The sequence below is a fragment of the Suncus etruscus genome, chromosome 5 (assembly GCF_024139225.1).
Source record: "Suncus etruscus isolate mSunEtr1 chromosome 5, mSunEtr1.pri.cur, whole genome shotgun sequence".
NCBI lineage: Eukaryota > Metazoa > Chordata > Mammalia > Eulipotyphla > Soricidae > Suncus > Suncus etruscus.
The window spans coordinates 102046568-102070956 of record NC_064852.1 but is presented as its reverse complement, the minus strand read 5'-3'; the positions used below and the strand labels follow the sequence as shown (position 1 = coordinate 102070956).

The following is a 24389-nucleotide window of genomic DNA, read 5'->3' as shown; positions in this document are numbered from 1 at the left end:
TCTAGTATGCCTGAGCCTAGAGTTGGTCTTATGCCAGAAAACTTCATAGCTAAGGTCTTCTTATATTTAGGCCAAGGCTTTTCCTTTCCATGTCCCCCATATTTTGCTGGGCCTATGCAAACAACAATTGCCACTCTAACACTGTTTTTGCTGTGCTCCTTCCTTTAACTCTAATCCTTAAAAAACCCACTTAAACTTTTGAGGTTAACTTAAATTAATGTGCATGGAACTGTAAGAAAAATACTATGCCTTCAATTTTAAAGGAGTCATATAAATTTTGTGGCTTTAGATTGCTTTCTGTGTACTGCTAAGAAATGTTATAATGTACTACAGTCTGGGGACTTGAGGAACAAAGTAATTGTGCATGTGTTTTGTTTTATTTTTCTTAATGTTTTTTTGGCTGAAAGTTCAAAATTAAGGTGTCAGCAAGGGGATTTCTTCTGAGAATTCTGTTTATGGGTGAATGTCTTCCCACTGTAACTTCACCTTGTCCTCTTTTTTTGCATTTTTGTCCTCATAAAATAAAAAATTAAAAAAAGAGCCAGGAAATTAAAATAAAAAATTAAAAAAAGAGCCAAGTGCTGCCAAATGTGGCCCAAAAACCAAGAAGAAAAAAAGAATTATTTTATCCTGCAAGTACTACTGTAATATGTTTTAATAAAATTAAATGAGGCAAAAAAAAAAGCAAAACCATCCTCACCAATCAATGTAAAAAAATTTTTTTACAAACATTTATTTGCTTTTATAAAACAAATTATTCAGTTAATGGGGAACCACAGCATACCCCCTAAATGTTGTTAACAATTTTTTTTGCACAGTTAATAGTTTATAAACTACTGATAAACAGTATAAACTACAATGTAAAAACAAGAACTTCAATTCTAGGTACGAAACCAAAGCTGATAGAGTCTAAGTGATAGTACAGATGGTAGGTTCTTTGCCTTGCATGCAGCTGACCCATATTTGATCCCCAACCCCCATACTGACCCTTGTATCTGCCAAAGTGATCCATGAGTACAGAGTCGGAGTAACCCCTGAGCACCACTGAATATGGGGATCCTCTCCTCAAAAATATAAAATAAACACAAAGCTGATCATCTTCAAAAGGAAAAATATGCCTGTGGAAAATTATAAAATATGTATAAAAGCAGGAAATTTAAATATCAGTTTAGTTTCTCATTGCCAACATGGCATTTATATCCCAGATGAGATTTCGTAATTGATCCATAATTTGCTTCAGCTGTTGATTCTTCTGTTTGAGTTTCTGTAGAAATAAAACATTATTAATAACTTTTAAAAAATATAGGCCATGGAGGTAGAATTCTATGCATTTTAAATTAATTAAATTAAATGTTATCTTAAAAATTTTAGGTTTCAATCTTTTTTCTGGTGACATATAACATAAGCTAAATATTTGTTAGCGAATGTCAAATATATAGGTTTTCCAAAGGCAACATAACACCACTGTCAAAAGCACAACTTTGAAAACCAGGATTTTTCTCTCAGTTCCTTCACTATTTAAATGCATAATGTCCAAATTACTCTCTGGACCTCAGTTTTCCTTGCAAAAAACAAATCATAATTGAATTTACTTCCTAAGATAGAAGAGTGAGAATTTCACAAACCAAAGAAAACATTTATTGGTTCATGTAAAGTGTCATACTATTCTAAGATATCAGTCTAGCATACAACAAGTATTGCTGGTCTACACAGAGCCAACTGTCAATACAGGAAAGTATGATAAAAATGCAAGGCCTAATGCAAATGATCTTCCAAAATCAAAACAATCACTATGTGCTCATAGGACAAAGTACAATCTATGTCTAAAATCTGAAGACAAGCATCAGTCCTCAACATTTATAAACTTCATAAAGCACCTTTTCTTCAAAATGTATAAAGTAAATAAAGGGATGCTTTGGTAAAATAAAATATTGAAAATTCTTAGTCAAAATATTTTCCAGTTTTAATACTATTCGATATATTTTTGGAAATAATACATTCGAAAGTACTATATTAAAATACCTACAGATCAGGTAATATAAGTTCATTAGAATGGAATATTTAGGCACTGATATTACAACAGTATTTTTGATAGGGTTTCATGTTTACAATGCTCTGATACCATACACTTCACTAGTGAGTCTGCTTTCTCTATGTCTCAATGCACAACCCCACCCTGGTCCCCAAAATGGACATACAATTTTACATTTTGATTTTTTAATAAACAAGTTATTATATTACTACTTCTTAGAATTAGGAGTTAACACAAAGCTTGAAGGGGATGAACAAGAAATTACAAATGTAAAACAGAAACAAAGTTTACTGAGGTCAACTAAATATAAGTTATATAAGTTATACTTAAAAGAATAAAAGCACAATTGCAATCATTGGTAATAAAATTTACATTAACATGTTTGGGGAAAAGAGTTATTATTGGGCCCGGAGAGATAGCACAGCAGCGTTTGCCTTGCAAGCAGCTGATCCAGAACCAAAGGTGGTTGGTTCAAATCCCAGTGTCCCATATGGTCCCCCGTGCCTGCCAGGAGCTATTTCTGAGCAGACAGCCAGGAGTAACCCCTGAGCACCGTCTGGTGTGGCCCCAAAACCAAAAAAAAAAAAAAAAAAAAGAGAGTTATTATTTTGGTTATAGAATTTCTTGTTCTGTTTTCAAAAAAGCATGTCTTTGTTTTGAAGGGTTGTGTAAATTTCTATTGTCATTAGGTAGCAATCATTTTAACAAGTACATAATTTAGTATGAAGGACTCAGATGACTAGATGAACACTAACTAGCAAGTCTTAGTATGTATTTGGAAATATAAATTCTGATATACCTGCAGTTTTGTAAAAAACCAGCCTCCTTAAAAAAATAAGAACTGAAAAATATAAGCTATTTAAGGTATTGACTTTGGGCAATAATTTAAAAATTAATTACAAAGAAGAGGATACCTTTTCCTCAAAGATGCCTCAAATTCTAAAAGTTTACAAGTAAAATACCTAGTCAAAATACATCATAAAACTAACAACAAAACTGACAGTTCTGCTTATCAGCAGTTAAAATGTAAATAAATTTTCATGACATGGTACAGGATTTAATATATACAATCTTGTCACTGATTGATTTTAACAGAGATTGACAGCTGCTATTATCAAAATCCATCAGCTGTGATTAATTTGTTACATTAACAGATGAATGTGTAAGTAGATTCATTAAAAAAATGTTGTGCCAAGCCATACCATGTAATTTAAGATTCATAAATATGGTAAAAATTGGTTAGAAATGTTTTAATTTTTAAATACAAGAACTCAATTATGTCAGCTCACAGTCATCTTTTATTTATTTATTTATTTTTTATTTCATAGTTTTAGCAGCAACAGAATAGCCCTAAGTAAAACAGAATTCTGATGTCTTCAAAACATTATGATATCCTTGGATATAAGAACTTATGGATCCCAGAATATATGGAAAGAAAAATATTTAAATAATAACCCTAGTTTATAATACTAATATAAATATATTTATAATAATAATATACTGGTGGTATAAATAATCTTGGTTAAAAACAGGATAACGCTATATAAGATTAAAGAGCAAATATAATATCGGTATGTTTGGTACAATTTCAAGTATATGATATAGTAATATTTTTATCTTTTTAATAGTTTTTATTTATTTTTGTTGGTCATTTCATTAGTGGCTGGGGGAATGCCACAAGGATGGAACTAGGGGAGGACACATGAAAGTCACACCTATCATTTTTGTAATTTTTTTTGTTTGTTTTTGTTTTTGGTCACACACAGCAGCACTCAGGGGTTACCCCTGGCTCTACACTCAGAAATTGCTCCTGGCAGGCTCCAGCGACCTATTTCTGTAATATTTCTCTCGTCCTATATAGGAAGTTTTTTTGTTTGTTTGTTTGTTTTTGGTTTTTGGGCCACACCCGGCGGTGCTCAGGGGTTACTCCTGGCTGTCTGCTCAGAAATAGCTCCTGGCAGGCACAGGGGACCATATGGGACACCGGAATTCGAACCAACCACCTTTGGTCCTGGATCGGCTGCTTGCAAGGCAAACGCCGCTGTGCTCTCTCCCAGGAAGATTTTTTTTTTTAAGTGACTGAGTCAACTAAGGGTACATAAAATGCATGTAAGACAAGTGCCCTATATGCACTGGTCCCTGTATGTTATAATCTTTTTTTATTGTTTTTGTTTTTGGGTCACACCTGGTGGCACTCGGGGTGGTTCCTGGCAGGCTCAGGGACCATATGGGATGCTGGGATTTGAACCACTGGTCCGTCCTGTGTTGGTTGCATGAAAGGAAAACACCTTACCGCTGTGTTATTGCTCCAGCCCCTAAATATTATAATATTTGGGGTGGGGGGGTTTGGGTCACACCCAGCTTAAAATTTGTTTGTACCATTTAAATTCCTGTAGAGGTGTACCTGTCCTCTTCAAGTGTCAGCTTTGTACTGTGCAAAGAAATAAATCTGTGATAGATAAACATCAATTAGTTCAGGCTTCATCTCTTTCTCAATGCACAAATAAAATGATCAGAAAACATGTAAGTGATGAGAACTGATATATTTTAAGACAAAGTAAAAGGGAAAGGAGTAAATTAGCAAAAAGAGAGGGAAAGGCCACCCACGTGATGAGTAGAATGACATTAAAACAACACTGATGGGGCTAGAGAGATAGCACAGCAGTAGGGCGTTTGCCTTGCATGCAGCTGACTCGAACAGATGGTGATTCAAATCCTGGCATTCCACATGGTTCCCCATGTCTGCCAGAAGAGACTTCTGAGTGCAGAGCCAGGAGTAACCCCTGAGCACCACTGAGTGTGACCCAAAAACAAAACAAAAAACAATGAGAGGCTCAGTCTAAAGAGATTAGAGAGAGCGGACATCACAAAATCTCTGAGTAAGGGTGGATAAAAACTGAAGGGACATGGGGCAGGAGAGGCAGCACATGGTTATGGCACTTGCCTGGCATTCAGAAGGCTGGGATTTGATCTGGCATCCCATATGGCCCCCTGAGCCCTGCCAGGAGTGATCCCTGAGCATGTGCCAGAAATAAGCATTGAGCACTGCCGGGTGTGATCTACAACAATACAAAATAAAAGCAAAATCTCCAAAATGCCAAAGAGTACAACAGCACTCTGTGAAATTTAGTTAAGTTTTGGTGGACTGACTCAAAAATTTATTCATTGTTGGCACCCAATGTTAACATGTTTCTAAGTTCTCTTGTAAACTGGCCATTAACAAAGACGCAGAACTCTGTTGCTTTAAAAAATAATTATTTTTGGCTTCTTTCTGTCCCCTCCTTTGCAATTCACTTGTTGTGAGGTTGTGACAATAGCAGTTCTAATTTCCAATAGTGAAATTAAGTTAAAATTGTCATAATATGTTTTAATTTTTAAAACTGCTTGATTATTGATAGTATATCCTTTAGAAGTTTAATATAATCTCAAGGAAAAATTTATATTTGGTTCTGAGTGATACTGAATTAAAACAAGTAATAAAGATGGAAATTTTTTAGAATATAAAATCTGCACAAAAATTTGGAAAGCCTCTCTTTTTTTTTGGGGGGGGGGGGTTTGGGCCACACCCGGCAGTGCTCAGGGGTTACTCCTGGCTGTCTGCTCAGAAATAGCTCCTGGCAGGCACAGGGGACCATATGGGACACCGGAATTCGAACCAACCACCTTTGGTCCTGGATTGGCTGCTTGCAAGGCAAACGCTGCTGTGCCATCTCTCCGGGCCCCGCTTCTCATGTTTTATCTAAGTAATAATCACATCTTGAGAATGCCTATTTCTTACCATTATGAATCTCATATCTAATTGGTTTAAAATTATACAAATTTTATCTATTTTGTATAAATCCTTCTAATTGAACTCTGACTAAATACATCCAGTTGTTTATCAACTGATAAACTGGAGTAATTGTAAGCTGGAGTTATAACATGGACAATTTAACAAACTTAAGTTTCCAAATCTCATTCCTTGAAGCTTTCTTTGCTGTTTATCTTATTCAATTTCTAAATCAAACAGTGATATAAAACATCTTATTTTATAACTGCTGAACGGTTTTATTTCGCCTGCATAAAATATGCTATCTGAAATAAGATGTTAAAAAAGGCTATCTTGGGGCCGGGAAGGTGGCGCTAGAGGTAAGGTGTCTGCCTTGCAAGCGCTAGCATAGGACGGACAGTGGTTCGATCCCCCGGCGTCCCATATGGTCCCCCCAAGCCAGGGGCGATTTCTGAGCACATAGCCAGGAGTAACCCCTGAGCGTCAAATGGGTGTGGCCCAAAAACCTAAAAAAAAAAAAAAAAAAAAAAAAAAAAAGGCTATCTTGTTACCAGTTTTCTACACATTCTGTAAAATACCAATAGTTGAATTCTTATCAAATGACTTCTAGATATGAGGAAAAATATCTCTTCCAATTTACTGAACTACATTTTATATACATAAACTGAATCACACTGACATACCTTAGAGAACCCTTTCTGGCTGTGGTGGACTAACTGTTGGTACTCATAAATTCAATTTCAGCAGCAGAGTTGGGTGTATATTTATAAGTGAGATTGGCAGTTTTATTCACCGTGTTATTTGTTCAGTTATGGCAGGCTTGGAAGCTTGGGGCCTTAAGCATGTTTATAGCACAGAATGAACCTATCTTTTATAAAAGTATTTAGCAATCAATATAGCAAATATTTTTTATTTGTAAATTTTTATCTTTTCTTGGTTCAAACACACAGTAGCTAGAGTTTTGTCCAGGAAAAAACCTGTATCTGAGTTCTTTACAAAGAACTTTCTCTCATGAATTCTGCACTCTCCCCTCTATTTCCATTGTTATTCTGCTTGTTCTATTTTGTACTCTAATTCTACACTAGTAACAGAAACAACTTCTAACTCAAGAAATTATATTTAATTCCATATAATACTATAAATTATGTTTCTCAGTTATATTAGGAGATGTGGTATATATTATTAATAATTCTGCCTTATAAAATGTAGAGTAATAACCTACCTTATTTACTTCCGCAATTTCACGCCTTTCTTCACTGGCAAATCGAGTTGGGCCACTGTGATCCTCATTCTTTGAGCCATCTTCTTCCACAAATGGAATGAGTTGCTGGGAGTGAAAATCCAAAATTAAACCAAAACAATACAATTCACAATTACACTGATAGAAACAATGTACAAAAGTAAAATGCACAATATACAAAGATATGCTTAAAATGCTTTCAATAGCATAAAAATTAATTCAGATGATGAGAAGGCCACTTCCTAATCCACTGTGTAAATTAGCTGCTGAAGTTTCTTTTACAAAATAATCTTTGTGAGGGGCCGGAGTGGTAGCTCAATGGTAGGGCGTTTGCCTTGCAAGTGGCTAACTCAGAATGGACCTGGGTTTGATCCTTGGCATATCATATGGTCCTCAAGCCAGGAGTGATTTCTGAGAACAGAGCCAGGAGTAACCCTAGTGCCGCCAGGTGTGGCCCAAAACACACAAAGAATCACCCCTACATTTAATCACTGCCAGACACATCAAAATGACATTTAGTCCACTCAGTTAGGACAGGATTTTCCTTCATCTATATCAGGAAGGACTTGTAATATATGGATTATAGGGTCAAAAAGAGAATATAGAGGGATGGTGCTTGTCTTTCATTTGGTAAACCCAGTTGGTCCTGAGTCCTCATTTCCTTTGTTTATTTGTTTGTTTGTTCGTTTTTGACACTTGGTGGTGGTCACGGCTTACTCCTGACTGTTCTCAGGGAGCAAGGTTGGAGAATTTAGGGGACCATAAATGTTGCCAGGGATCAAGCATGGATCAGCCACATGCCAGGCAAGCATCTTATCTACCCTACTACTATTTCATCAGACTACTGAAATGAAAACCTTATGCATTGATTTATGGTGTATTTGACAGCCACCAAAAAAAACCCCAACAAAAACAAACAAACAAACAAACAAAAAACCCACCACAGCCAGCCAACTCCCTCTTCTCAATAACAATAAAATTGTTAAAATTTAGATGCTAACATTCAAGAAATTTGTAACAGGAAAAAATACCACAAAAATATAAAACAGTGCATCTTTACTGTCAAAGGGGAATAAATGTAGCTCAAAATCTGGAAATACTGTAATAAAAAATCACAAACATATAGCGACTCTCATCTCTTATCCTCATCCTCTATCTCCCAATAAAACTTGCCTCTACTGGAATGGGATCCATTCCTCCGCAGTTTTCATTGCATTTGTCATAAACTAATCTCAATTTCCTGAAGAGAATAGAAAGCTGGCGAAGATGGTCCTGTAGCTTTGCTAGCCGGTCTTGATACGTTCCTGTATGGTATGTGACTCCATTTGGCAGCTTTAATAGACAGAAAAAAATATTATGAAAATCAAGATTTTTCTGGAAGTAAATCTAGCAAACTATATTTAAGCCCTGAGTTTGATCCCTGGCATTGCCTAACTCCCAGTGGACTATCTGATTGTGGGAAAAATAGAAACAAAACAGAAAATTCAATTTTAAAAGTAATTGTTAAAAAAGTAAAGATCAGGACTTTTTGGTTAAAAAGTATGCTACTATGACTGCAAAAGTTATCCCCAAAGTACCTTAAATATGATAAGATGTTGAAGGAACAAGTCAAAAGTTTTACTTTAAAACAGAAACAAGAGCAATGCAAGGGGTCAGAGCAATTGCGCAGTGTTAGGGTCTTTGCCTTGCATGTGGACACCAGGACAGATCTGGGTTCAATCCCTGGCATCCCATATGGCCCCCCAAGTGTACCAGGAGTAACTTCTGAGCACAGAGTCAGGGGTAACCCGAGTGCTGTCGAGTGTGGCCCCAAAACAAAACAAAAAAGAGCAATTCAAAGTATACTTGAACTTCATCAATTATTGCAAATAACTTTATGTCATAATTGTATCTTAGATGCTTACATTTTTAATTTAGGAACTTTATTAAAAGATAAAAGTAGGGCTGGAGATATAACATGAAAGTAAGGAGTTTGCCTTGCATGCAGAAGGACGGTGGTTCTAATCCCGGCATCCCATATGGTCCCCTGAACCTGCCAGGAGCAATTTCTGAGCACAGAGCCAGGAGTAACCCCTGAGTGCGGCCGGGTGTGACCCAAAAACCAAAAAAAAAAAAAAAAAAAAAAAAAAGATAAAAGTACACATTGAGATGACTTAATCAGATAAGTGAAAAATGATTATTACTAATTTAGAACTTATACATCTTTTGTACACAGCTAAATCACAGTACAACAGTTTCATTTCTCTGTATACCTCTATGATAGTTTATTCCTTCAAGATCTGTGAAATCAGGGACTGGAGAGATAGCTGGAGTAAGGCATTTGCCTTTCATACAAAAGGACAGTGGTTCAAATCCCTCAAATCCCGGCATCCCATATGGTCCCCCCCTCTGCCTGCCAGGGGCAATTTCTGAGCATAGAGTCAGGAGTAACCCCTGAGCGCTGCCAGGTGCGACCCAAAAACCAAAAAAAAAAAAAAAAAAATCTGTGAAATCATTCTAATGTTAGAAGTAATAATATTATGTCTTAACAGTATTTAACCATATTTTCTAGTATATAAGGTTGTTTTTATTGAAAGCATAATTCAAATACTTAACTTGACTAAAATGTCTTAAAAACAAGATACTAAGTGCTGTCTATTGTATAAAAATTTAGTCTTTATAAACCTCAGTTCATTTATTTTTTGAGATTAGATAGGAAATAAAATACAGGGTATAAAATTTTTTAGATAAAACTGGATACTCTACCATTTCAAGTCAATAAAAACAAAAACAGGACAGACTGTCCTGAATAATGTATTTTCTTTTTAACGGTCACTTCCAAATATCCTGTAATGAAATGGTCTATAAGTTAAGAACAAGGATCCTCTAAAATTATATGAAATTATATCCTCAACTATTACAACATCCCGAGAATAACACCTCTTAGAAATGTGATAAAAGATCAAAGGCTAAGTAAATTAGTTAAAACAGTTTGACGAGAAAAAACTTGTTCACTATCCAATAAATGTATAATTTTTATGAACTTCTATAGATGCTAAAATTTCAAAGAAACTCTATTTTCCTTTCCTGGGTTATAATAATAATTTCATTTTGTATGACGGAGTCAATGCCAGCATTTTGGCGTTTTAGTAGAAATTATGAACTAAATATTAAATGTAGTAATGACTGGAGTTTATAAACATTACACATTTGTGACTCATATTTAGTATAACAGAAGGAATTTTTTTTGTTTGTTTTTTCGGGCCACACCCGTTTGATGCTCAGGGGTTACTCCTGGCTAAGCACTCAGAAATTGCCCTGGCTTGGGGGGACCAAATGGGACATGGGGGTGGGGGATTGAACCTCGGTTTTTCCTTGGCTAGCGCTTGCAAGGCAGACACCTTACCTCTAGCGCCACCTCGCCAGCCCAAAGAAGATTTTAAAATATTAATTAGCTTACTTCAGTAATTTTACCCTAAAATCTATAGGTCAAATTCACTAGAAAAGTATGTATCATAACAAGATGCTTGATAGATCCTTTCAAAAAGAAAATAATATACAAAAAAAATCACCATCCTATAGTTCACCTTATTACTAGACCTGGTTTTAAGTTTCACAACATCAGTTTCTTAAAGAAAAGAACAATAAATTTATTGTAAAAGTTCACCACATACTTCTAATGTAAAGTACAAATCTAGAAGCTAAGAAAGAGTGAACACAAGAGGCACATTTTCTATCGCATTATGAAAAGTATTAACAGTGCCAAACATGCCATAGTATGTATTAAGCTGTAAAGCTCATGAATAATCATCTCACTTATGAATACTATAAAGATTCATAAATATATGATCACTCTGACTATAACAAGGAATTCAACTGAACTCAACATCCATTATTAAAACATAAAACTTTTTTTTATTTTAATAATTTTTATTTTGACCAAAGGGGATTACAAATCATTCACAGTAGTATTTCAGGTACATAGTGACATAGAATCAGGGGCATTCCCACCACCAATGTTGTCCTCCCTCCACCCCTGTTCCCAGCATGCATCCCATATCGACCCTCCTTTGCCCCGCAGGCTGTTAGTACAAGTGGTCCCTTCTGTATCTAGCCTGTTGTAGACTGACTATCATTTCAGTTGTAGTTGGCTTTAGATTTGGTGTTCAGTCTGATTGTTTTTTATTTCTACTCAATGTTAAAACATAAAACTTTAAAAATGCATTCCCACCCCTGCAAATGACAAAATATATTTATCTCGGTTAAAAATCAGGGCCCTGTACAGTGTGAAAAGCATAGTGTCCTCATGAAAGATAGAAACAGAAAAAGTCTGTATATACTGAAGCCTAGCAAAACCTGTTCTGCAAACACTGTGAGACAGAGAGAAGTCAAGACTTTTCAAAGGAAGTAGTATACTACCACTATTTATAAAGGATGAAATAGTTTTACCATCAATAAAATACATCAAAAATCAATAAAATTGGGCCCGGAAAGATAGCACAGCAGCGTTTGCCTTGCAAGCAACCGATCCCGGACCAAAGGTGGTTGGTTCGAATCTCGGTGTCCCATATGGTCCCCCGTGCCTGCCAGGAGCTATTTCTGAGCAGACAGCCAGGAGTAACCCCTGAGCACTGCCGGGTGTGGCCCAAAACCAAAAAAAAAAAAAAAATCAATAAAATAAAAAAGGTGGGTACTGAAATAATAAAGTGATATCACCAAGATTGGTCTCAGGATATTCTTTGTTTCTCCCTCACAAATGAACAACTAAAGATCCATCAGTAAAAAAAAATCTATAGTCCAGGGGTGAGGATAAGCTATCCAACCCTCAAAGAATAATAGACATTACATTGGATGGGACGCCATGGAGACCCAAAAGTGTGTGACAGTGTGTGATAGGTGAAGAGTAAATGCACAGCAATGGCGGTAGAAACTTGGGAGGGCTGGAGATCCCTGTCCAGCAATCCCAAGGAAAGCCTCTTGGGCGTCCTGTATAGGTGATGTGGAGGTATGTGCCTTAGCCCAAGTGAACCCTAATGAGGAAGACATGAAGCATTCCAAGGCCCCAACAAGGAAGGTAACAGAGATATGAACAGAGGCAGGGTTCTAGATCTACTGTTCTCTCTCACCCATAAGGATTTGTATTCAGGTCCCCAAGTTTCCTGACAGTCAAGTCTCAGATTTAGACCTTTCAAATTGTACACCTTCATATTTCCCTGCCTGTGTGCTCCTCTTCCTTGCTGACACAGCATCAACTTGTTCACCACCCCATTTTACCCACAACACACCAAAGAACCAAAGAAGCCAGAAATTACCATCACCCACAAACAAATTGTTGGATAAGGAAAATTAAGCATTTCCATTCTAGCTGCTGATCTAGGTGATTTTTTAAATTACAAAAGAATTATTTCAAAGGTGGCACATAAGACTAATAATGGATGGGCAGACGGGAAATCAGGAAACAAAACTAAAAACAGGAGAGAACAAAAGCTCTCTTGAAACCACAAGATCTTTATGATCTAAGAGAATTCAAAATAACTGATGAAAACGTTCAGAGATATACAAGAAAACTCAGAAAAACAGTAAGAAAAATATGAGAAATTCAGAAAAGTCATGCAGTGAACTAAAAGATAAAGTTAGCAAGCAGAAGATAAAGACTGAAGCTATAAATAGGACTAACAAACTCAGGATGTGGAGAAATCAATAAACTAGATCCAGTGTACTACATAAAGTTATAAAAATAGAGTAGGTGTAATGGAAGAATAAATACCGGAGCTTGAAGATAGAAACCTAGAAATAACTGAGGTAAAATGAGAAAAAGTTGATTTTAAAAATTAAGAAAGGCGGGCCTGGAGAGATAGCACAGCGGCGTTTGCCTTGCAAGCAGCCAATCCAGGACCAAAGGTGGTTGGTTCGAATTCCGGTGTCCCATATGGTCCCCGTGCCTGCCAGGAGCTATTTCTGAGCAGACAACCAGGAGTAACCCCTGAGCACCACCAGGTGTGACCCAAAAACTTAAAAAAAAAAAAAAATTAAGAAAGGCTACTTGAGTTTAATAAAATAAGTTTAAGAAAAACAACTTAGGGGCTGGAGAGATAGCATGGAGGAAAGGCGTTTGCCTTTCATGCAGGAGGTCATCGGTTCGAATCCCAGCGTCCCATATGGTCCCCCGTGCCTGCCAGGAGCAATTTCTGAGCATGAAGCCAGGAGTAACCCCTGAGCACTGCCGGGTGTGACCCAAAAACTACCAAAAAAAAAAAAAAAAAAACAAAAAAAAAAGAAAAACAACTTAATTCATTGCAGCACTATTTACCATAGCCAGACTCTGGAAACAACCAAGATGCCCTTCAACAGATGAATGGCTAAAGAAACTGTGGTACATATACACAATGGAATATTATGCAGCTGTCAGGAGAGAAGAAGTCATGAAATTTTCCTATACATGGATGTACACAGAATCTATTATGCTGAGTGAAATAAGTCAGAGAGAGAGAGAGAAAAACGCAGAATGGTCTCACTCATCTATGGGTTTTAAGAAAAATGAAAGACATTCTTGCAATAATAATTTTCAGACACAAAAGAGAAAAGAGCTGGAAATTCCAGCTCACCACAGGAAGCTCACCACAAAGAGTGATGAGTTTAGTTAGAGAAATAACTACATTTTGAACTTTCCTAATAATGAGAATGTATGAGGGAAATGGAGAGCCTGTTTAGAGTACAGGCGGGGGTTGGGTGGGGAGGAGGGAGACTTGGGACATTGGTGATGGGGATGTTGCACTGGTGATGGGTGGTGTTCTTTACATGACTGAAACCCAAACACAATCATGTATGTAATCAAGGTGTTTAAATAAAAAAAATAAATAAAATAAAATAAAAAAAAAAGAAAAACAACTTAAGAATAATGAGCTTTCCACAGGAAAAGAGGACTATTTAAAGAAACAGCTGAAAATTTCTCCAAACTTGGGGAAGATCTGAATATACCAAGTTCATGAAGCTGATATAATACTTAGTCATCTAAATACAATTAGACTGTACAAAACAAATTAGTGAAACACTCAAAAATGAGTTCAAAATGAATGAATATGAAAGGTATCTGGCAAATAATAATGATGCTGATAAACATATAAACATATAAAGGTATGATTTCATATGTGGCATCTTAAAGAAAAGCACATGAATATTAAACAAGTGTATTTAAAACAAAAAACTTTTAAAGTTCATGCCATAAAAAACACTGTATTTTATTTTATTTGGGGGGGGGTCAATGGAGGGCAAGAACACAACTCGTGGGGCTCGGGGCTTATTCTTAGGGGGACAGTATATGGTGTAGGGATTGAACCCAAATGGCCATCAGCAAGGCAAGCACCTGAAAATAATGTATAGATTATAGATGTGGACTAATAATGATGCATACCTGAAACTTAAATAATTTGTTGTTGTTGTTGTTGTTGTTTTGGGGGTCACACCCAGTGGGGCCAAGAGGTTAACCCTGACTCTGCAATTACTCCTAGTGGTGCTCAGGAGGGACTGAGATTCTAGCGGAGTACCCAATACACTATAGTGTCATTCCAGACACAACTTAGGTAATATAATGCAATGGTACATCAACAACAACAACAACAAAAAGAATCAAATTAAAATACTAACAGAAAATAGTCTTACTGTCACACATTAAAACAAAATGATGAAGAAAAATCTCTCATTACAATAGCAACAATAAAAATAAAATATTCGATAACAGACTATTAGAAATTTGGAGATACTGGATTATAAGGTTTGCTAGAGTAAGATTTAGTATCTTATCTTCTATTTTTTTTGGGGGGGGGGTTTGTGGGCCACACCCGTTTGATGCTCAGGGGTTACTCCTGGCTAAGCGCTCAGAAATTGCCCCTGGCTTGGGGGGACCATATGGAATGCCAGGGGATCGAACCACGGTCCTTCCTTGGCTAGCATTTGCAAGGCAGACACCTTACCTCTAGCGCCACCTCTCTGGCCCTTTTATCAATATACATTGTCTAATTATTTAAAAATGAACTAAAGCTGAATTCTACAATAAATATGGGTGGGAGTAGGCAAACTTTGAAAAATAATGTAAACATATCTTAGAACCTTAATAAATATAAGTCATGAAAGCCAGGCATTTCAAAGGGCTAGTGTCAAACAGGAAGCACAGGTTCGTCCCTGGAACAGAGAAGTTTTTTAAGCACTAGATTGAGTATTAGCTCAAACCCCCCATCCAAAACAAAAAAAGAAAGGAAAAAGAGGAAAAAATGACAGTCAAAGACAGGCAGCCAACTATGTAGAATAAAATAGAACATTCAGAAATAGACTCATTTGCATAAAGTAACATCTGAAATCAATGGAAGAATCAAATTATTCAGTCAGCACTGAACAAAGCAGAACTGGGTCCATCCCTCACAAACTAGTCTACTTATTCTGGGGTAAATTCCATGTAGATCAAAATTGTGAGTGTAGAATTTGAAATACAGGGAAATGTAAATGATTCCAAAGAGATGCTAAAACTCAAAACTAAGATAAATGTAGCTTTTTGTCTGGCAAAGAACCAAAGATCCAAAAATGTAACTGCACACCAGAGCCTGTATTGGTCTTAATCAAGGTACACACATAACTCATTCCACCCCTTATGGGGTAGGTAGTTCACTGGTATAGGCAGTTACTTGTTACAACATAAAGCCAGACATTAAAAGTAGCCCAAGTGTCATTCTCTAAAGAAACGGCTAAATTAATAGATTACTACATACCTTAAAAGGAAAAGAAAGTATTTTTGGTATGGGCATTACTAAATCCCAAAATATACTAAATAAAAAAGTGGAAAATATTGTGTTTAACATTCTATATTGTATAGAATGTATTCTATATTCATCTGTGCAGAAGAGGAATAAAAGAATATATAGATACACATACATTTGGTGAATATGCGTAGAAAATGTAGGATATACAAGAATAGCAATAAAAGTCATTAACAGTCATAGCCTATACAGAGGGAATGGCTAATTAGCAGAGAGGAAAGAGAAAATGCTCAGTGTCATTTTTCCAATGTCATTTTTATTCTTGAATTCTAAACACATTACTTCAGAATATTTTGAAGGCTTAAAGGGTAATAAATAGAACCAAAGGAATACTTCCTGCAGGAAGAAATCCTTGGGGAAATATTCATAAATCTGGAATTTTAATTAAAATGTATGTAACATGTGTTTGTCAAACTAGGTTTTATCAGATCCTCATGCAGAAATATGACATTAAAAGGAAGAGGGGCACTGGAAAAGGACAGCAGCAGGTAAAATACTTGCCTCGCATGCAGCCAATCTGGTTTGATCCCCTGCATCACAGACTGTCCTCAGAGCCCCGGCAGGACTAATCTGAGTGCAGAGCCAGAAGTTGACATTGAGCACTGCTAGATGTGACACCAAAACAAACATATAAAGCTGTTTTGTTTCTCTAAAATAAAGACTTAGAAGTAATCTCTGCAGAATGAATTTACACTCTTCTTCTAGATTAAAAATATTATCTTCTGTAGTCTACCTAGATCTCAAAACGTTTATGTCACTCTTGAGAGACGGCATTGAAAACAAGTTGGTGGACCATTAGGAGACAGATATCTATGTTCATTATACTCTTCTCCTTCAACTTCAAGGTAAATGTGCTGGACCACAAGAAAACACACATTCTGCTGATCACCAAGGATAAAGTTTCAGCTAAGAGGTTAGGTTAGCAACTCATCATGTATTCTCAGATATTGGTGAACTACCATCATTATTCTTTCAAAGCTTGTACAGAGCCAACCTTCCATTTTCCCACCCAGTCCCTATTTTGACAATTGAAAGCTGCCTTGAACAGAATTTCCAGAGCATGTTCCAAGAACATCTTGGTGTTTTGGATCTTAGTCCACAATTCTTGACTCTGAAAAAGGCTTTGTCTTAGGGTCAAAGACGAATGTATGGATGACTGAAACACCTGCTTTGCTAGAGTGAAAACCTCAGGTTCAACCCTTGTGCACCTGGTAGTTCTGCTGTCAGTGATATCTGGAGCTGTGATCTATTTCTGGCCACAGCCTCTGGATGTATGTGAGCACCAAGGCCAGAAAGGCAAGCCCTGGGGGAAGCACTGTGAAAAAATAAATGAGCCAAGCGAGTACCATAGTTTAAGGTATGGCAGTTACAACCTTATGGGTGACCCTTGGCCTGCACCAAAACCAAAGATATGAGCCATACACAACCATAGGTATGTGTGATCTCTCATCACCCCAATATTAGAAGAGGGAATTGACTCAGAAGAAAACTCCTTTTTTTGGGGTGGTGGTGGTGGTGGATCACACCCAACAGTGCTCAGGGGTTACTCTGGCTCTACGCTCAGAAATCACTCCTGGGGACCTTATGGGATGCCGGGATTCAAACCACCATCCTTCCACATGAAAGGCAAACGCCCTACCTCCATGCTATCTCTCCAGCCCCAGAAAAGTTTTTTTTAAAGCCTCAGATTTGCCTCTCTGGTTTGACCTTCCATTCTGTCAGCAGTGGGATCTGGAGCAGCTGCCACCGATCCTGCTCCTCCTTGGACGCAAGTCAGTCTCTGGTTCTGGCATTAAGTCCTTCTGTGTCCAAACCTCCTGCCTAGTTTAATATCCAAACTCACGAGACATCTTTTTTTATTGGAGGAGCTGTGACCACTTGCCCACAATTCATCTGCTGGGTTAGTGAGCCCATCTGGTGTAAGAAGATCTTGATAATGTACTCACAGCTTCCTAAAGGAAAGGCTGATGGGCAGCCTACTTCTGGGACTCCTGCTGACATTATATTTAAAGAGTATGTAAATTCTTCATGCAACTCTTAGATTAGCACAAATTAACCTGGGACCTAAAGCTTCAACTGGCTAAATGAGACTTTTTGAATGTCTAAATTGGCCTATTTGTGCACCCACTTGAGAACAGAAACAAAAAACAAACACACACACAAAAAAAAAAAAACCCACAACAAAATCCCACAGAATTTAAAAATAAAGAAATGGGAAAATTATTTTATCCATATTGTGAGTTTTCTTAACGAACCAAGGTAAACTGCCCTCTTCCCTCAGGCAGCTAATATGAAACTAAGAATGTCTGGCTTTCCTAAAAATTTTACAAAAATTGAGGAATAAGCTGACACTATTTGTTTTGCTTCTGTCTGTCCTTCTGTCCTACTCCATTCTTTTATCTTTTTCTTTTCTTTTGGCTTTTGGGCACACCCAGAGGCGCTCAGAAGTTACTCCTGGTTCTGTGCTCAGAAATCGCTCCAGGCAGACTTGGGGGACCATAAGGGACCATATGGGATGCTGGAAATAGAACCTAGGAATAGAACCCAGGTTCATCCTGGGTTGGCTGTGTGCAAGGAAAATGCTCTCCCCTACTCCATTCTATTTTGGGGGGGAAAGGGGGCACATTCACACAGCAGCGCTCAGGAGTTATTCCTGGCTCTATGCTCAGAAATCGCTCCTGGCAGGCTCGAGGGGACTATATGGGATGCCGGGATTTGAACCACCGTCCTTCTGCATGCAAGGCAAATGCCCTACCTCCATGCTATCTCTCCGGCCCCTCCCTACTCCATTCTTAATGAGAATCCTGAAGCTTCCCAATTCCAAGTATTCAAGTCACTACAGATCCTTTTTCAGTTTAAACCTGGGAAGAATGGAAACTCCTCAGTTTCCTACATTCCCTGGAGTTAATCAGAACTATTAATAATCACTAAAGGCTTTCTGGATCCTAAGGAAGAACCTATTAATTTTGCAAAGCAAATTACTATCATTTGCTTCTTAACAGAACAGTTAATAGCCCTATTATCACTATCATTTACCAAGGAGTATACTTAGATCCAGATGGGGGTTAGATGATCCTGCCTTCTTACTTAAATGAGGACACATTAAATTATTTCAGGGAACTCACACACACTTAAGAATAATGTTAAAGTAGAAGAACTATTCATGTGTTCACAGGGAACATATTACCAATATGGGAAGCCAAGAATTGATCACATGCAAGGCAGGAACCCTAGCTGAAATACTATCACTCTAGCCCCTCATATTTTCCTTTTAATAAACACTCAATTGGTCCTCATATCCTTGACCCAATGAAACTCAAAATTCAGAAGCTAAATTACCAGATACAAATCTCCAGACTCTAGATCAAGGTCATTAACCTCTTCTTCATTTGTGTATGTATTTTTTTTTTATTTTTTATTGAGACCATTGTGAATTACAAGTCCGTCATAGTTGAATTTCAGGCATATAGTGACAGTGAATTAGGGTCAGTGTTGACCTCCCTCCACCAGAGTTCCCAGCATGCATCCCATACCCTCTCTTAGCCCCCTGGTCTACCAGTGCAACAGGTCCATTTTATATTTAGCTTGTTATTTTGAGTCTCTTGATTCTATTGTTGACTTTTGCTTGGTATTTAGTTCTGACCATTGTTTTTTCACCCAATGCACCTGAGACCACTTGGTCCCTAGGCCCAATCCCCATCTTTTTTTCTAAAGCAAGATAGTTTTGTTTTTTTTTTTAATTGAAACTCACTTAGAAAGATGTGAGAGAACATCTGTGTTTGAGAAGATAGGCTTCTCCACAGTTAAAAAAGCAAAGAAGATACATGGTCAAGGGAAAACACAGACATGAAGAGAAGCCACCCCTTCTTTGCTTTTAAAGTCTTGCATCTCCAGGCTTTATCAGCAGGATGCGGAGCAGTGGTGCAAGTGGTAGGGCATTTGCCTTGCACGCACTAATCTAGGACGGACGTGGTTCGATCCCCTGGCATCCCATATGGTCCCCCAAGCCAGGAGTGATTTCTGAACACATAGCCAGGAATAACCCCTGTGCGTCATAGATGTGCCCCCCCCCCCAACAAATAAAATAAAATAAAATTGACCTTGCTCTATCGAGGGCCTCCTGCATTATTGTTTCTTGTGAATTAACATTATCCACTGGATAAGCCATATTTCCTTGTACTCACAACTCTGACTTTAGATAGGTTAGAACCAAGGAATTCAAGAAAGTTTAAAAGAACTTAATTGTTTCATGCCTGAACTTTCTTACTAACATCTTCGAAATTTCCCAAATCCTTACTCCAAACAATTTTGAACCCTTCCTTCACTGTAATAACTTTATTCTTTTTGCCCTTTCCCATATTAATTAGGTTCTATTTGTATATCTGATAATCATTAGCTTCACATGGCACCTACAAGCTTTTCATTTCATTTCCCTGCTAGTTTGTTCCTATATTCTTCCCACTGCAAGTTCACCATGGTATTAAAAGACTTTGGTTCAAGGATAGCAAACCTTGGTGGAAGTAATCTATCTGAGTGCTATTTGAGTGCTGAACATCATGAGTAACCAACCACTCACAGGATTTCTAATAGGCAAACAGGCATATCCAAGCTCCCTTCTATCATACTAACCTCATTAAAAATAGACCTTTCACATGGAAAAGAAATCGCTGCTTCATCCTGACTCCTAATATGTAACTGGAAAGGCTTGTTGGAAACAGGTATCTAGAAACTGTCAACTTCTATTACTGGCTCTTACTAAACTATAAGGGTTGTTTCCTCACTTTGTTCTCCCACAAATCCTAACAGATGCAAACTCCTTTGTTTACTTGTTTGGAGGCCACACCTGGCAAGACTCAGGGCTGATCTCTGGCTCTATGCTCAGGGATCACTCCTAGGATCATGGGGTCATATGTATATGCCATGCTGGGGACTGTAAGGCAAGTGCACTACCTTCTGTCCTATCTCTCCTACCCCTGAAGATAGTTTTTTAAATAAAACTTTTGTTATGGAGAGCAGACACCTTCCTCTTTGCTCAAACAGAGAATGTTCCGTCTTTATTTCAATACCTATAAAGAAATTCATAAACAGAATCTGGAAGGAAAAATGTTCCTTATCTCATTAGGGTATGTTTTCTTTGTGCCTCTAAAAATGAACCTTGGGAATTTAACAATGTCTAGAGGCTACCCAATTTCCCCATTACATATCTCAATTCAGCTTCTTAATCCTCTAAAATCCTGCATAGACCAAAACAGGACAGTAAATGAGTATGCAGACTTGGATCTTTTTGAACATGAGAGCAATAGCTATGGACAGTCTTGGGGCTGTGATGTTCCTAGAGGACCTGATTTTTTAGAAGTGACCTGATTTCTAAGAATGTTTTCCTGTCTTGGTGCACGAATGAATGGCTATTCACAAGAGCCTAATAAATTTAATTGGCACCATTAGCAATATTGTTCTCAGCATGATTGGAGCTACTATCAGAGCCACAGCCATCTCTTTGGCCCATATAGCCCTTGGTAACTGCAAAGCACTGAACTGAGTAGTAGTATTAGGAGATGTATTATAGTAGTATTACAAGATGGAGTTTGAACCATTGTAAATATGTCAAATTGTATGTAAAACCAACTGTATATCTCCAACTCCTCTCAAGTGGAATTAGAAATTACTATAAGCTTTAACTTATCCAATAAATGAAAGCTTTCCCTCTACAAATACATAAGCCTAATTTTGGGGGGGTAGAAATTGGGGAACACATCCAACAGTGCTCAGGGCTTACTCTTGGCTCTGTATTTAAGGATCAGCTCAGGCAGGGCTCAGGGAACCAAACCTTGGTGGACTGTGTAGGAGGCAAGCAACCTAGAGCCCCCAAGTTTTCTCATATTTTCCAGCTGACTCCTATCAAAAATGGGAAGCATACTTAGCTCTGGGTGCAGAACCTCTGAACGTTTTTTACTCGCAACCCCTTTTGGCTTGAGCCTTCTTTTACAATATTACAATATAGAAAGAAGATACACAAAGCAAACATTTACTAATATTAAAGCATCAAGGGGGGGCATCAAGAAATTCATCTTTAAGGATTTCAAAACCCGCTATGCTAAGTATGGCCCCAACCTACCAATCTTATCATAAATAATAACAGAAATATGAATGTTTTCTTTGTGATCAAAATGCCTCGTTTGTTGTAACTGATGTAACACCAGGTCTTCCAAGAAAATAAGTCACCCTATAAAAATTATCTGTCAACTATGACATTGATAGTTCTAAATGGGCAAGAATTGGCTGCTGAAAGGAGATAAAATGCTAAGTATTGATACCCCTTCAGTAACAATCTTGCAAATTATTGTCGAAAAAGGAGGGATGAGAGAGAGAGAGAGAGAGAGACAGAAACATAGACAATCTATAATCAAAACCAAAATCTAAAATGTGTGGTATTCAAACGACAAAGTGAAGAGAATAAAGACACCCTATAGAGAGATCAAGGTGGGAGAATCCGCAAGGCAAGGATCCTTAGGGCAAAAATCCATTGGCGATCAGAGGATTAACTAAAACTTAAATCATTACTAATGGGCAGGAGAAAAGGGCCAAAATTTCCATTTTAGAGTTTCTTCGAGTGTTCAACATTTGAGAGTTAACATTTGTTTGCCTGAGAACTACAGAACTCGGGAATATCTAGGAAAAGAAAAGCAATAATTAAAAAAAAGGCAAAATAAACAAAAAATGGCTTCATTTCCCCGGAATGGGATGGGGAAAAAAAATCACCTTTCCAATTTCTTGGGAACTGATCTTAGGAAACATTCTTTAAATGAGGGACAATAGAATAGCAGATAGAAATGGCTATCTCCTGGAGGTAAGTGCAACACTAAAAGCAAAATCTAAAGGGACAAATCGACATGTTGGAGTCCATCAAAATCTAAAATTCGTGTGATTCCAAAGACGGAGACCCCACGACATTCAAGGGTCGCTCCGAGGTCCCCGGAGCGCGCTTCCCACCTGCATGTTCCTGAGGAGCTGGAAAATCTCCATGGTTCGGTACACGATGTCCTGGACCGTCTCCTGCCCGATGCGGCAGAGCGAGGCCGTATTGACCTCCCGAGTGGCCTGCTGGGCTTGGGGGCCCGCGAAGGGCCCCAGCGCCATCCCCGACGGCACCAGGGGAGGCGTGGACATCGCGTCCCCAGCAGTCCCCGGCAGGCGCCGGGCCTGGAAGCACGGAAGCCGGTCGGCCCAGCGCGGAAAGCAGCCTGCAAGCAGCCGGCGGCCCAATTTCAAAACAGCGGCCGGGACTTCCGCCCGCCGTGACGTCAGGCGTCACGTCACGCAAGGTCACCCGGAGGCCGCCCACTCGCTACTTGCCTGGGAATCTGTTCGCCGGCCAGAGTGGATAGACAGGTGGAGAAGCCAGTTAGAGGCTGAGTTAGAAGCTCGGCAGAGCGGGTCGCGTGCTGGGAGGCGGAAGGACTTTCCCAGCCTTGGCTGGGGTTTTGTTAGTGTTAGGTAAGTGAGAGAGATTTGGGGAGGTTACTGTCATCTGCCTTTGCCATCTGTCATTTGCAGCTGAAGTGAAGCTTAGAGGAGTTGAAGCACTTGTTTATGTGCATAAAACTTGCAATCAAGTGGTAACTGTCTTTGGAATTGAGAAAACTAATAGATCATGTATATTTTATACTGTGGCTAGACTTAAGCTCCCTAGTTTTGGTTTTGTTATGTGGGGTCCGAGTTGACACCCGAGTGGGCGCTGAGAATCAGAGATCATCCTGATAATGCAAGATGCAAAAGGGAGTCTATTCAGCTAGCCGAAGTCCAAATCTCATCCAACCAGTGGAGTCTTGACAAGGACCTTGAATCAAATCTCCAACCAGTTTATATGACCTCGAATCAAATTTCTAACAAGTTTATATAGGGCTTTAAAAGCTTCAAAAATTTAAGCATTTCATTGGTTAATACAATCAGGTCATCCTTCACTTACATGATTCGCACATTTCCATTTGCATGCAGATCACATGTTTTGGGATTGATCTCCCAATTCATTGCTGACTCAACTTTGTGTCAAAAGGTTCTTGTCTAGAGGAATGTTTGGACCCACCAAGTTCCTCTGTTTCAGCAGAATGGAGGTGGGGTGACATAAATGTAAGAAATTAAAATTGGGGCTTGAGAGATAGCATGGAGGTACGGCGTTTGCTTTGCATGCAGAGGACTGTGGTTCGAATCCCAGCATCCCATATGGCCCCCTGAGTCTGGCAGGAGTGATTTCTGAGTATAGAGCCAGGAGTAACCCTGAACGCTGCCGGGTGTGACTCAAAAACCCAACCCTCCGCCCAAAAAAAAGAAATTAAAATTGGAGCATCTCAACTCAAGGGAGGTGAAAATATTAATATATAACAAAAACTTCAGTGGTTAAATTTGAATAAATGTATAGTAAGCAAAATCTAGAGAACTTTATATTGACTATGGGACTGTGGGGAACACAGAAGAAAGGAATTAAAGATGGTGCAGATACTCCTCACTCCAAGTTACCTTTCAAGTTACGTCGTTAAGAGAATTGGTCGTTAAGTGAGGAACTGC

General features: G+C 38.2%; 1 protein-coding gene across 1 annotated transcript; it reads right to left on the bottom strand.

Annotated features, from left to right (window-relative positions):
• Positions 1 to 696: 696 nt before the first annotated feature.
• MED30 (mediator complex subunit 30) lies at positions 697 to 23085 on the bottom strand. The gene is made up of 4 exons (XM_049773540.1): positions 22818 to 23085; positions 8215 to 8373; positions 7024 to 7128; positions 697 to 1264 (listed from the first exon to the last, which is right to left on the bottom strand). Exons 1-4 carry the CDS (start codon positions 22992 to 22994, stop codon positions 1169 to 1171), a joined length of 537 nt encoding a protein of 178 aa, XP_049629497.1. The 5' UTR covers positions 22995 to 23085; the 3' UTR covers positions 697 to 1168.
• Positions 23086 to 24389: the final 1304 nt, after the last annotated feature.

Coding starts and splice junctions, on each gene's coding strand:
- MED30 (XM_049773540.1), bottom strand. CDS start 22,994: ATGTCCACGCCTCCCCTGGTGCCGTCGGGGATGGCGCTGGGGCCCTTC. Junction 7,129..8,214: donor TGGATCCCATTCCAGTAGAG/GCAAGTTTTATT, acceptor TTTCACTCCCAG/CAACTCATTCCATTTGTGGA. Junction 1,265..7,023: donor AAATTGCGGAAGTAAATAAG/GTAGGTTATTAC, acceptor TTATTTCTACAG/AAACTCAAACAGAAGAATCA.